This window comes from Opisthocomus hoazin, chromosome 18, assembly GCF_030867145.1.
Source record: "Opisthocomus hoazin isolate bOpiHoa1 chromosome 18, bOpiHoa1.hap1, whole genome shotgun sequence".
NCBI classification, from domain to species: domain Eukaryota; kingdom Metazoa; phylum Chordata; class Aves; order Opisthocomiformes; family Opisthocomidae; genus Opisthocomus; species Opisthocomus hoazin.
Window position 1 is genome coordinate 295155 of NC_134431.1, and position 14696 is coordinate 309850.

At 49.8% G+C, this 14696-nt stretch overlaps 1 protein-coding gene across 1 annotated transcript; it reads right to left on the bottom strand.

Moving 5' to 3' along the window:
• Positions 1-14621, bottom strand: NFS1 (NFS1 cysteine desulfurase). The gene is made up of 13 exons (XM_075438949.1): positions 14513-14621; positions 14350-14414; positions 13303-13419; positions 12596-12679; positions 11770-11922; positions 10702-10795; positions 8614-8748; positions 6513-6670; positions 4971-5076; positions 4022-4103; positions 2562-2645; positions 2346-2435; positions 1-1713 (listed from the first exon to the last, which is right to left on the bottom strand). The coding sequence occupies exons 1-13, from the start codon at positions 14619-14621 to the stop codon at positions 1650-1652; spliced, it is 1341 nt and encodes a 446-aa protein (XP_075295064.1). The 3' UTR covers positions 1-1649.
• Between the last annotated feature and the right edge of the window lie 75 nt (positions 14622-14696).

The following is a 14696-nucleotide window of genomic DNA, read 5'->3' on the forward strand; positions in this document are numbered from 1 at the left end:
TTTAAGTCTTCTCTGTATTTTTTTTTATCATCCATGAAACACAAAGAGCAATTTCATAAACACATAGCTGTAAAACATGCTGGAAAAGTATCCTCACATGCTTAATCCAGAAAACATACACAGACCAAGGATAAAACCTAGTACATACAACACTTCTAAAATCTGTTTATGCATATGGTAGTTTCAAAAATGTGATGAAATATAAGGTGCTGGCCCTACAATATTAAAAATGCTAAAGCTCATAATCACAAATAGAACAACTGAGGATTCGCTTTGCATCACAACCAAATCTGGCCTTGGTAACAAAAAAAAAAAAAAAGCACAAGCTTCTGTCACACCATCCACTTTGTGAGACTTCGCTTCAGCTTTCACACGCAGTGCTTCATCCTCGCGGCAGGCGCCGTCCCGAGCTGCAGGCGCACTGCCTCTAGGGCGCCTTACATTCAGCAGCGCGCAGCATCCATCCGTCAGCAAAACCCGTTTGAGAGCTGCCTGCTTACGACACTGAAACAAAGGCACTTCGTCATACAGGGTTAAGTTTCCTAGGCAAGATGGACAAAGGTAAGAAAGGAGAAACAACGATGGGAATTCATCTCATCAAACCCTTCTGAACAGACGCTTTCCCCCCGCATTTGCAGGGAATGGATTCCCATGCAAGCCTACAGTCAGACAGAAGCACAGTCTGTCACACAGAGAAAACTCCAGAGCTCCCAGACAAAACACCCAGGCTCAACAAGGGCCAGACCCAACAAGGGGAAGGCTTCCTGAAGGGACAGAAGCCAAACTCTGAGGCAAGGGGAGGGAAAAACCCAAAACAACCACCCCCCCAATCCGCATGAAGACACGCTACTTTATCTGCCCTCCCCCACCACTCATATTCCAACTGAACTGGTACTGCAACTGAAGCTGAGGTATTTACCTACCCCCCCTCCCCTGTCATTCAAGTTTTCTTTCCTTACTTGGAAAAAAATTGCATGGAAAAAAAACAGTGGAGGGGACCACCAAGCGCATTACCATTGTATCATACACTCTGCTGCGCAGAAGGATGTTTTGGATTAATGCACACTGGTCTGTACAAGCATCACCCAAAAAATGGTAAAAGGAACCAAAAATACTCAGTTTCACAAAAAAAAGTTGCTCCTAACAGCACATACAACTTCACTGTGAAGGCACATAGCCACACTGCGGCACCCTTCTCCTCTAGCAAAGCCAAGCTTCTTCCCCCCTGAGAACCCCTCGCAGCACGAGGCGCCCGGGCAGGTGCCTCCTCCCACGGCGCGGGCGGGAGGGCTGGCAGCCGCTCGAACAGCCACGCGCAAGCCTTGCACCGAGAAGCAGCCAGCCCTCGCCAGCAGTCCTCTGGCCCACGAGTAACACACTGATTTAATTTTCTTATTAGAAAATACATTTCCAAATAAATTATATTTTAGCATAAATTTCTGTGTGTCAGAACGGGTGTAATATCACCCTGCCTTTCTCCAGGATAAAGACTTGTTTCATTTTTGGCTTCTCAGACTTTGTGATCAGAAAGCGTAGATTTCCAGTCAAATTGCAAGTGTCAAAAAACAGAAGTGCTGCGTAATTTGTCCGGGAATGTATACAGAAAATGCATTTTAATCCACATCTAGGCCATGGATAGTGACGTTTTCTCAGTGCTGAGTCCATTTAATGCTTTTGAGGTCAATTCCATCCTGCACCATTTCCCAGAGGGGGCTGTAATAATAGGAGAAAAATGAGGGCTATCTGAAATGCACAGGACAACATCAACAGCAACCACCAAACAGACAATTTAATCAACGACACAAGAAATTAGGAGATACCCATCTATCCACCTTCCCCTTCGAGCTTCAGACAACCAGTCCTCAACTCTATGTGCAGCCCAAAATACAAGAGCTGAGAGGGCAAGCGCTCCCCCTCGGTTCCTGCTCCCACTTTCGGCACAAAGTGCTCGCGTCTCTTCGAGACTGAGCCCTCGTGTTTGGCACTGTTCACATGAGTCAGCAGTTTTCCCGTATCACCAAAATAGAACAACTTCTCATTGCATACACTCAGTGGTGCCATCTCTGGCTTGGGAACTTCCAGGTACTGCCCTATGCGCTTGCCCCACTTGTACTCTTTCTCTGACAAAGGCAGGATCTGGGAGAAGGTTGGTTATCAGGTTTTTTTCCTTAAAAATATGTCACCACTCTTAAGATCAGGCCCACTACCCACTCTGGCAATCACGCCTGCTTATAGACAGAGACACCACCAGATTTTTGAAGCAAACAAACAATTACTTTCAACTAAATCCAACTCTTCAGATGATTACCATACCCAAGAGGTCTTACGTTCAACAGATGGCTCACCTCATTTCCCTCAGCCTCTTAACATGCTGTATGCACTTCTGCACTGTGTAATCTACTTCTTCCTCCGTAGTGAAACGACCAATGCCAAATCTGAAACAAAAGAGGACCACTAAGGACTAGAATAACATGCATATGGAGGGGTGGAACAAATCCACCACCTGCTTTTAGCAGGAAAGAAAAATATTTGGAAGTATTAGGGAAGACCAGTCCACGCACCTTATAGACGAATGAGCCAAGTCTTCATCTGCTCCGATCGCCCGCAAAACATAGGAAGGCTCCAGAGAAGCTGACGTGCAAGCACTGGGGAAAGGGAAGGCAGACAAACTTCAAAGTTTTGCTCATGTGCAGACGCCATGCTGAAGTAACACTTTGCTAATCTCCTCCAATGAAGAACAGGCCACTTACAGACATGGAATGTTACTACGACTCTTTACAACAACCTCTACCAGCTTCCCTAGCCTCTCAGAAACCACCAGCGAATACAGGCAAGAGTGGTATTTCTGCTGCTGCAGAAAAAGACTGGAAGGGGCAGGCATGAGAAGGGAATGTGGGTTATAAATTAGGAGCATGAGGTAAGAAGAGAGAACACAGATAATACAGCAAGAATAAACACAGTGACAAACAAAAGCAGCAGGAATGCAGACGGAGAGGTAGCTGAAGTGAAGGCCATGAAAAAAAGACAACGGAGCTAAGACACAACTAGCCAGAGAAGGTAACGTACCCACAGAAGCACTGAAAAAAGAAAAAAAGTCTTCACAAGCTGCTGGTCGGCAGCAGAACAAACAAATGAAAACCAGCGCACAGAGGAATCCAGAAGAAGATCTAGTTACAGCTGTCAGCGGAGAGAAGTTCCATCTTGAAGCAGCAGGCAAGACCGGTTGCATGGTGTTACTCAACTTTTACAGGTAGCAACATGCAGCACAAACCTGAGAGCTGCTCACAGCGCTCTGGCACAGAAAGCAGAGCCTCAGAAGAGATTTTCACATTACAGCAGTGTTCAGCTTCAGAGACAGTCGTGTGGAGACTTGTTCTTCCTGTTCATAGTGCCGACATATTTCTAGTTAAGTCACACTGACCGCTTTGCTCTCAAAGGTGAGGGAAGGAGGGCATCTTTACACTCAATTAACTTAATCAGAAGCATCGTCTGTCTTAGCAACAGCAACGTTACCTGTCACTCCTGTAGAGTGCTCCATAAAAGTGTATTCAGTTTCTTTTTGCATTAAATACAGGCACTATGAGCTAATTTAATTTAGGTATCTGTCCAGCCTCGCTAGATTCTAGTTACGATCTGCCACTTGCATGAAATCCTACTGAAGGACAGAAGCTGCCCCAACGCCGGTAGCCTTTCGAGTGAGAGCAGAGTACCCAGCAGTGACAAGTCAAGGCTCCTCAGACCGCAGGTGAACGGTCTGCAAGGCTGGCAGGCAGGAATTTCTAGGTTGTCTTTTCTGGTTTAGGTCTTTTTTTTTTTTGCTTTCAGGATGAGTAAACTTGACCTTCATTAGAAGTTTTCAGAGAAACACCACCTTAGAATGCAACCAATGGCAGGCTGATTCATTAAGCAAATATGCAAATACGGGGCACAGAGGAGACCACTCCTTAGTTTGCACCTCCATTAGCAGATGCTATTTTTCTCTCCATAATATACTGCTGTCCTTCCCACACATTCCACCTACCTTCCCGAAGACAGAGCCACGTCTTTCAGAGCCATCAGAAGACTCTCCCCTTCCACATATGCAAAAGATAAATTGATGCATCCTACAAATAAATAAAATAGAAAAAAAACTTCTATCAAACAAAATCTAGGGCAAATCCCACCCCACATGGCAGTACTTGCACAATGTGTAGCTAAAGCAGAGCAGCCCTGAGGAGAAGGCCTTGGGGCTGTTGGCTGGTGAGAAGCTCAGCAGGACCCAGCAGTGTGCGCTGGCAGCCCAGCAGGCCAACCGTGCCCTGGGCTGCATCCCCAGCAGCGTGGGCACAGGGCGAGGGAGGGGGTTCTGCCCCTCTGCCCCGCTCTGCTGAGACCCCCCTGAGTCCTGCGTCCAGCTCTGGAGCCCTCAGCCCAGGACAGAGCTGGAGCTGGGGGAGCGGGGCCAGAGGAGGCCCCAGCAATGACCCGAGGGCTGGAACCCCTCTGCTGGGAGGAGAGGCTGGGAGAGCTGGGGCTGCTCAGCCTGGGGAAGAGAAGGCTGCAGGGAGACCTCAGAGCAGCTGCCAGTGCCTGGAGAGGGATTACAAGAGAGCTGGAGAGGGGCTTGTGACAAGGGCAGGGAGTGACAGGACAAGTGGTAAAGGCTATAAAGTGAGAGAGGGGAGATACAGATTAGACAGAAGAAATTTTTTACTCTGAGAGTGGTGAGGCCCTGGCCCAGGCTGCCCAGAGGAGCTGTGGCTGCCCCCTCCCTGGCAGTGTTCAAGGCCAGGCTGGACGGGGCGTTGAGCACCCTGGGCTGGTGGAAGGGGTCCCTGCCCAGGGCAGGGGGGTTGGAATGAGGTGATCTTTAAGGGCCCTCCCAACCCAAACCATCCTGTGACTCTACAATAAAGTGTGTTACTCAGTCCTGGCCATTAACAACGAGGAGCTAGGCGGCTCTAACGGGCTCACGATTTTGCCAGTGTTACCTGGATAGCGATGCTCTCTATCTCCATTCATAACCACATCAGGAACTTCACGCATGATTTTTGTAACCAGTCGTTCTGCCAGTTGTGAGATTCGCTTATGGTCATACTAGCAAAGAAACAAGAAGAGAGAGCAAAATAATGAACGGTGCACAGTCTGACCTCACTCAGACTGCTTTGTGTCACCAGCCATGAGCAGGCAGAAGTAGCTGGGTTTGGCTAGACTAGGGAAAGAACACATCTGAAACTTAAGAAGAAACTGTCAAACTTTGCCTGCTCTACAGACGGTTTTAAAAGAGAATTACCAGTTTGGTCCTAGCTAGCAGAGCCTTCAGAAAAACTCCAAAAATTCAGAAAGATCTACACATACAAGCTGCCAGATTGGCTTTCATAAAAGCACCGAGTTCTTTGTGCTTAAAGACGAGGCAGGCGATGCGTAAGATGATGGATTTTGCAACACAAGAAAGGGCACCTACTATGGGAAGTGCCCCTTATTTCCCGAGGAGGTCTCACACTGTACTACAGGAGGACACGGACTTGCAAATTCCGGTGAACTCAGCTTTTACAACATGTAGCCTATGCAAAGAGCACAGCCCACATGCGCCGTCTTGTTCTAGGCTGAAAAGTGAGGTCACTTACACTACAAGAGCAGCAAGGCACAGTACCAGCTCCAGTGCACAGAAACAGCGAGATGCACACATGCTATCTGTGCTTGTTTACAGGCCTTAAAAGGCTTTACAAGAAAACAAGGCTATCTCAAATATTAGTTAGTTTAGAAATGCCAAAACTCTGCCAGGCAAGGGAGGGAATCCTGATCTGAGGCTGGTGCAGGATTCAGGCTCTGCCGGCTCTCCAGCCTCTAACCAGGCTTCTGGAACCCCCCAGCTCAGACGGCGATCTCGGCCTGTCTCCCAGGGAGAAGCTCGACCCTATGTGTACAGATATCCAGCCTCTGCATCCCGCTGGCACTATGATAAAGGATTTTCACATTCCAGCTGTAAGGAATGCACTGGTGCCCACAGACAGACACAACAGCACACAGCAGCTTAGACACCAGACCTCCCATATCCACTTTACTGTCCAAGCTAGGAAAAAAATTTCTTAGTTGCAAAGGGGCAGTAAACTTGAGCTTATATACATTTAATAGGTACGATAATGGACTAGGAAGTCTTATTTTTTTCAATATACATTACATAAACATGATTTATTCCATTCCAGAGATGCTGCTAACACGTGCGTGCCTAACGGAGACATTAGTACAAGCACCTGAAGCCGTGTTTCACTAAAACTGTCAACTGTAAACCTGCTGTAGAAAACCACAATTCAAACCACTTCAAGAAAAAAAGAAACTTGGGAAAGATGAAAATCAACTTCCAATTACCCCCAAACATCCCTGAAGATCTCAAAACATTTACTTAATCCTACAACATGAGAATCAAATTTAATTCAGGCACAAGGACACAAAAAGACCTAAGGAATCCAAGACCTAACTGGCCCTGTTGTGTTATTTTCTGGAATCCAGGACACGTATCTTCTCCCACGTACCTCCATCTCTTGCTGTGCAACTTCACACGCTGCCCCCAGGCCGACTGCTAGCGGGGTGGGCACGGTCCCAGACCGCAGTCCTCTCTCCTGGCCTCCCCCACTTTGCAGGGGTTCCAGCCTGACGCGTGGCCGTCGGCGAACATAGATGGCACCAACCCCTCGAAAACAAGGAAAGCTGCTTTAGTATACACCCACAGCTCTGAAATTATGAAAAGGGACTCCAAGGTTTGGAAACATTCTTTATTTCCACGGCAAACACGTATTTGGCACCTCACTGGAGAAAAATGTAGTGAACACATCCAGAAGCACAACATTTTCTAGGAAACGGTGTTTGTTCCCACTGTTCACGTTCCTCTTCATTCAGGCTCCCAGAGCTTCAGCCACAGGAGAAGCTCAGCTTTTGCCAGTGTGCTTCATCCACCTGCGGGCTCAGGACTTCCCTTCTCACAACTCCCTCTGCACTGAAGTTTTTATATGCAGGTATTTCACTCACTGATCTTCCCTTACTGACTGCCAGCTGAAAGCTCTGGAAGAACTCCTTTCCCTGGATCACCCCGCCAGCACCAGTCCCAGGGGTCCTCCCCTCTCCTTAGGGAGACTCATCAGTGGCACCAATTTCAAACGGGCACATTAGATGAGCCAGTTTCGACAGCCAGCCGGTTTCACTCCCTAGTCTCCTCACCTAGAAACTTGATTTCCATGTCTTTGTGTGTGTCCTGCTTGTGGCTGGAATAGAGTTCTTTTTCTTCCCAGTAGCTGCTGTGTTTTGGATTTAGTACGAGAAGAATGTTGATAACACTGACGGTTTTACTTGTTGCTAAGAAATCAAGGACCTTTATTCAGTCTCCGATGTTCAGCTGATGAGCAGCTGTGCAGGAGCTGGCAGGGGGCACAGCCAGGCAGCCAGCCCGAGCTGGCCATGGAAATATTCCACACGGTGGATGGCGTGCTCGGTATACAAACGGGGGTGGGCCGGGGGGCAGGAATCTGCAAGATCTGCAAACTCCGGGAGTTCCGCGATCGCTGCGTTGGGACAGGCTGTGCAATCGGTCATGGCACGGTGACAAAAACTGTATTGTGTATCACTTCTTTTGCATATTCTTTATTATTATTCCTTCCTTTGTTGTTTTATTAAACTGTCTTTATCTCAAGACATGAGTTTTGCTTTTTGCCCACCCTCCTCCCCATCCCACTGGGGGGGAATGAGCGAGCGGCCGTCAGGTCCTAGTTGCTGGCTGCCGGGCTAACCCACGACAACGTGCCTGGGCACACCTAACGAGCGACGGCCACCACAGAACGAAAGGCTGCGCCTGCTGGTCATAACAGCTTGTGAAAATTTATGTCTGTCACCTGCCCAAAGTTACTGGGGGGAAACACAGTCCTCCTCCAGAGATATGTCTTCAGCTCTCAAGATAGCTCGTACGGAAAAAGAAGACATATTGAAAAAATAATAATTTTGCCTTCTGTTTCTGAATAGCACATAGAATACAGCAAACCTGACTTCTGTCTTCCTACATCCAGTGTTACACACCAAATGAACCGTGACAGTGACAACAGCTGAACCTTTACTATCTGGGAGGCAACTAGAAAATCCATAGCTGAATTTTAAACCCCATTCTGCAAACAAGACACACAAATGGCGCTGGGTGGAAGAAGCCATTGGAAGACAACCAAAATCACTAAGAATTTAAACTTTCCGGTCACCTTTTGATCTCCTTGTTGCAAGTTACACTTGGGTCTAAACCTTGCCCTGTAACCCAGTGATTTCATTTCAAGCGTTTCAGCATCAATGCTGCTTCACACCAAGCAGATGACTCCCGAGAAGCCACCACTCCTACTGCTGCCACCACTGTAAGACGCTGCTGCTTCCTTCGGTGAAGCCACCTCACAGCCCATCAGCACTGAAGATCCACCTACGACAGCTCTACGTCTGGCAGCAGTCCCTGAACTACTCCCAGGTCAGTCCAATACCAGTCTTAGAACAGTTTTCTACAGTGTAAGTAACAGTCACTATGACAGACAGGTCTGACTTCATACCTGGGGTAGTTACCTTAAGAAAGGCACCGAAACAACAATTCTGTAGAGAAGCACCACTAAGTACCTTTGGGCCCATAAATTTTATGGCCGCTGATGCTCATGAGATCAATTTTCATGCTGTTGACATCCATCGGAATTTTACCAACTGCTTGTGCAGCGTCTGTGTGGAAGAAAACCTTATGCGCGCGGCAGATCTCACCTGTAATAAAGACACAAAAGCAAAAAAAAAACCCCACGTTATCTCACCTCATCATTATGATTGCAATGATTCCAACAACGAATCTAAAGCACCAGTTTATAGCAGGGACCAGTTCGGAGGTGACAAAGGAAGAAACGGGTGCTGTCATGTCTCCTTGCCAGTAAAACGTCCAAAGCCGTGTCGGAGCTACTCGAGCTGATGGGCACAGGTTTAGGCAGGTCAGCACTAGGACTGCGGTGAATTTCTTCAGTTGAAAAGTTAAAAAGTCTTCTGCTGTTGAGAGGCGAGATTGTTTCCAAACACAGACCTACCAAGTTTAAGTACAAAAGGCTGCACGGGACATCCAAGTTTCCCCACAGGGATGACTCCACAGCTGGAGAAAATTACATTTTTTTTTGCTTGATTCTTCTTCTTCTCCACACCAGTCCAGCACAAGCCAGCCTTACTTTCAAGTTCATACTTGCCAAGTATTTTTATGCCATTTCCTCTATTTTTCAGGTTTTGCAATACTGAGCTTTAGAAATGTTCTCAGAATTGTCACTAGTCCTCACACACGCTGATTGCTCCCCACATGAAGTCACTCGAGCCCGTAATCAATATTTTTGCATCCAGAGCTAAAATACAATGTAATGTTCATGGGCAGTGAACTTCAATATTATTTTTGCCATCAAAAAACTCACACCTCATCTTCCGGAGTCCGTACCTAGCGCAGTTGCATCCCAGACCTCTCCTCTGCACAACAAGCTCAGCACTATCTTTCACAGGAGAAGTTGTCCTCCTGTGGGCCAGCAAGAACAGCATTGCTCCTGCCAATATCAGCCCATGGGTTAACCCAGCAAGGCCCTGGTCCTGGCCTGTTAGACCTGTTATCAAGGTGTCACGAGAACTCCCTGTGGGAACCAGAGCTTGGTACCAGGCACCTCGGCCATTTAAGTGTGGAACAGCAGTAACGGCCTTGACAACATAAGCACAGGAGTCCTCAGGCCTACAAGCAACTCACTGATGGCCAATTACTTGTCAACGAAGAAATATAACCTTAAAGGACTCATGGGGAAAATGCTGCTTTGAACATAATGAAGAAAAAAAAATAATGCAGCAGCTAAGCAAGAGGAAAATCAGCTGCCCAACAGGGTAAGATGCCGACCACAGCCTGGGAGAACCACAGCCTCCAGAACCACCTCCAGGGCAGAGGCCAAAGCCTAAGAACTGTCCAAAACCTCAAACATTGTACAGAAGGACACCTTGAATATGAACAGGGTGAGGGGGAGGCGTTTGTTTTGCCACTGTTGTGCGCAACGTTATCGAGGCATCACCGAGGGGTCCAGGGAGCTGCATGAGTGGGGCACCCACCCACCTGCCCGCTCCAGCGACCCCGGGTCTCCGGTTCTCCCTTCTCCCACTTTGCCAGACTGCGCCAAGGCCCCTGTCCCTCCACCTGCCTGCTCAGAGCCCGTCTCTCGCTGCCTCCTGTTCCAGAGAGCCGGCTTTTCAGCAGCCTGGTGACCTCCAAACCGATCGTTCGTGACAGTGTATGGCAATACTGGGGCAGTGTATGGCAATACTGGTGCTCACCACCCCCTCCCACCCTGAATTCTGCACATTTCTCCTCTTAAACACCACAAGTGCTCAATAAGCCATTATAGTATGCAAACTCAATCTGGCCAGTTATTCTGTGCAATTTTTTCATCCATCGTACAATACAGACCGAAACTAGAAACACTGCAGCTGATCTGTGCTACAAGGCCATATCTGCTGCAATACTTGCTGTAAAAGTACTGAATTTCATCCTCATTTCCCTTTTATAGTAAGTTTTTGTTTGGGACAGCATTATTATTTATTCCGTAACTACACTACACCTACTCTTTCCCATCAATAGCGCTTGGCTATGAAAATACTAAGCAAAATGTAACAGAAGGGATGTTAGCTGGCCCCTGCAAGCCACGGTGTACCTACCAATGTCCTGAATTGGCTGCTTTACTCCGATTTCATTATTCACGGTCATTACAGAAACCAGACTTGTATCCGGCTGGAACGCGGCCTCCAGCTCCTGGCGAAACAGTCAGACGGACAGAAGTTGTGACTAACGGCAGAAGCAAGATTCCTGTGCACACCCTCAATTTGTTGGTACATCTTCGCCACCAACCCCCCCGCTAGCGCGTTCCCAACAAACCCCTCGGGTTCCGACACACGGTCCTGGTGCGAAGACGGAACTCCAGCAGGAAGAGCAGCACGATCAGCTGCGTTCCTGCACAGCCTAACCCCCGCGCGCACCACGCCGCCCGACCTGACCTGATCAGGTCAGAACAGGCTTTTGCTGTGCCTCATACATTCCTCTGAACGATCTTCTTTAATGAACTAACGACCCACAAAACCGCTGAAGCCACATCCAGACAAAGCGAGGTTGGCTATGAAGGAACTCCACCACGCTGAGAAGGAGCCTGCCAGCAAAGTTCTTGGGGAACACGACCGCCACGTCTGCACCTGCAGACCAGATCCCTCCGCCCCGCCAGACACACAACGTCCCTCCAAGCCAGACAGCGGGGCTAGAAATAAACCCGATGCGGTCCTGTGCTACAGGGCACACACGACACAACAAGCACACACAGCTCCTCCGTCGCAGGACTGCGGCCAGCACACCCAGACGGGTCAGCCCGCGGACAGCAGCCGGGAGGGGGTACTGTAAGCCAGGGGTCTGATGCCCGGAGTAGCTCAGGTCGTGAAATCTCACCACTAACACCGGTATCAAAGCCAGCTCCATCCCAGTCACGTACTGGGCTCTCTACAGGGTATCACCTGCCTGGGTATGAACGACAGCAGGTGAACGGCGGGACGAGAGAAGGATGTTCGGGTTGAGAAGTCCAGAGCACCAGACAGAACAGAAAATCCTTCCCCAGCTGTGACGGAGATTTGACTGTGACTCTCCTTCTACCTTGCGATATCTACCAACCTGTCCTCTCGAGTGTCAGTTTGAAGTCAAAACCTCTTTTATTTTCGCTTTCTTTCTCTCAATAAAGAACCTACCTTCAAATCTATGAGCCCATTTTTTTTAACAGGAAGATAGGTGACCCGAAAACCTTCTGTCTCCAAGGAACGGCAAGAATCCAAGACGCACTTGTGCTCTGTTTGCGTAGTAATGATATGCTTTTTTCTGGATTTATAGAACCTTGCAACACCCTGTAAGGCACAATCCGCGAACAGGAGATCTGCCGTTAGACCACTGACAAACGCAAGCTTTACACAAAATGATCAGAAACAAGATATTACTATTCAGATATAATTCATTTGGATCTTCCCAGTTTGCCCCAAAGTTATGAATCCAAAACGTACGGACATGCAATTCACACCGCGTATTTCCATCAGCACTCATTTTTCCAAGCTTCTCACTTTCCAAAAAGCCTGTGAAAATGTTAACTGATATGAGTTGTAGACACCATTAACAGAAACACTTCTTTAAAAAACATTTGCAATGGAGTCGTATACAATGCGAAGACTGAACAACCACATACTAAAGGTTAAAACACTACCTGGTCTTAGTCAGAAAAAAGATTGTGATCGGCACCTCCACTATATTTCACGATAAAGATTTTAATTACATAAGCAGAAGGACTGTGTCTGGTGCAAGAGAAACACTGAGTATCATATTACGTCCTCAAAACCATGTCCTGGGCACCAAAACATCCCCGTATTTCCTCTGCATGTGCAGCAGAATACCACCAGGAGCAAATCCAGGAATGCAAATATTTGCTAACTAAGCAAACACATTAACATTTAAACTGTTCAAAGGTGCACACGGTTCTTAAAAGCGTAATTTTAACATAATGAGTAACTACCAGTATAAACCTTTTACCTTAATTGCCATATTATTTGATTCTGTTGCACCACTGGTAAATATAATTTCCCTTGAATCGGCTCCTATTAAATCCGCAACTTGCTGTTCAAAAACAAACACAAACTTGATTTGATAAAACGCAATGAATTCACCACAGCAAAACACATGCACAATGTTTTCAAGAGCAGCCCCCTGAGCCTCAGAAGGATTACAGCTAGTGTCCAACAAAGTTATGCTACAGGTACAACAGTCTAAATACCTGCACTAATACAAAGTACGAGGAACTCGTAGTCATTAGCAGTGGTGGTAGTAAGCATTAGCCTGTCATAAAAGAACATAAAAACGAAGTACACAAAAACCCTCTACATACCTATTTTAAAAAAATGACAAAGACCCATACCTAAGATTAGGAGAACAATAAAATGTGAAGTTTTAACCCAATTACTGCAGCAGCACACTTGTGACCTCAGGAAGCCAAAACTCCTGAGGCAGCCTTGCCTCACCTATTGGTTTCTGCCGTCTCACTTGCTCTAATCTCACTACTTTTTCTTGCGATAAACCTGCTCAGCACAGCTACGCAAAGAAGAAACTGCCAAACCCAGCCCACAGAGAGCCACCTACCCACCTACCCACCGCAGTTCTGTCACTGCTTTTCATTTTCTTTCGACACCACATTTCCTCGCCAGCAGGAAAACCGCTGCGAGTGCAGCGAGCTGCGGACTCACCCGCCTCGCCTTCTCCATGGCGGCCTCGCTCTCCCAGCCGTAGGCGTGGGTCCGGGAGTGGGGGTTGCCATAGTATGCTGTCAGGTACGGCAGCATGCTGTCCAGCACCCGGGGATCCTGTGGGATACCAACACCCATCCTTGGAAACACAGAAGGACAAGCACCTCTGTCCCCCTCCACCCCCGCCCCAGGACCAGCAGCACTGCCGCCGCCGTGCCCAGGCTGAGCTCGGGGCAGATCTCGACAGCATGAGGGTGTCGTATGTACCAGGAGTGGTGTGGGCAGTGGGAGCAGGGCAGGGATCGGGCCCCTGTGCTGGCACTGGTGAGGCCACACCTCGAGTGCTGTGCTCAGTTCTGGGCCCCTCACTCCAAGAAGGACATTGAGGGGCTGGAGCGTGGCCAGAGAAGGGCAGCGAGGCTGGGGAGGGGCTGGAGAACAAGTCCCATGAGGAGCGGCTGAGGGAGCTGGGGCTGCTCAGGCTGGAGAAGAGGAGGCTGAGGGGGGACCTTCTCGCTCTCTGCAGCTCCTGACAGGAGGGTGCAGGGAGGGGGGGGTTGGTCTCTGCTCCCCAGTAACCAGCGACAGGACGAGAGGCGATGGCCTCAGGTTGTGTCAGGGGAGGTTCAGGTTGGATATCGGGAAAAATGTCTTTACTGGAAGAGTGGTCAGGCCTTGGCCCAGGCTGCCCAGGGCAGTGGGGGAGTCCCCATCCCTGGAGGGGTTCAGACACCGTGGGGATGTGGCACCTGGGGACGTGGGTTAGCAGGCGTGGGGGTGTTGGGGTGACGGTTGGGCTTGATCATCGCAGGGGACTTCTCTAACCTCACCCACTCTGCGACCCTGCGTTACGCACGACACAGCACGCGGCAAACGCGTCTCCGGCCGCTCTCGCACCCGGCCTCCAGCCGCAGCCGGGCCGTGGCGGGGCCGGGGGTGGCACCAGCCCGGGAAGGGCCGGGCCGCGGGGCTGCAGCGGAGCCCCCTCAGCACCCCCGGGGCCGGGAGCGCCTTCCCCGGGCAGCGGGCGCTCCCCTCGCCCCTTACCAGCGCGGTGGTGGCCTGCGCGTCCAGGTACAGCGGCCGCGGGGCGCCGGCGTCGCCGCTCCGCCCTGCGGGAGGAGGGGGGGGGCGAGAGGAGGGGCCCGTCAGGCGCCGCGGGACCGCGCCCCGCCCGCGCCCCGCCCGGTCCGCCCGCCCGCGGCCTCACCCGCTCCCGGTGCCGCTCCCTGTCCCGCTGCCGCTCCCGGCGCGGCCGCCGAGAGCCGCCGGGGCGCGGGGCCCGCCCGCAGGGCCGCCAGGCGCCGCCACAGCAGCATGGCGGGGGCGCTGGGCCGCGCGCTGCTTCCTTCCGGCCGCGCGCTGCTTCCGTCCGGCCGCGCGCTGCTTCCTTC

What these genes read in the sequence shown, in the direction of transcription:
- NFS1 (XM_075438949.1), bottom strand. Translation starts at nt 14,621, where the DNA reads ATGCTGCTGTGGCGGCGCCTGGCGGCCCTGCGGGCGGGCCCCGCGCCC. An exon ending in CGCAGGCCACCACCGCGCTG is followed by an intron (nt 13,420 to 14,349) that starts GTAAGGGGCGAG and finishes GGTATCCCACAG; the next exon opens with GATCCCCGGGTGCTGGACAG. An exon ending in AAGAGGCTGAGGGAAATGAG is followed by an intron (nt 1,714 to 2,345) that starts GTGAGCCATCTG and finishes CTATTATTACAG; the next exon opens with CCCCCTCTGGGAAATGGTGC.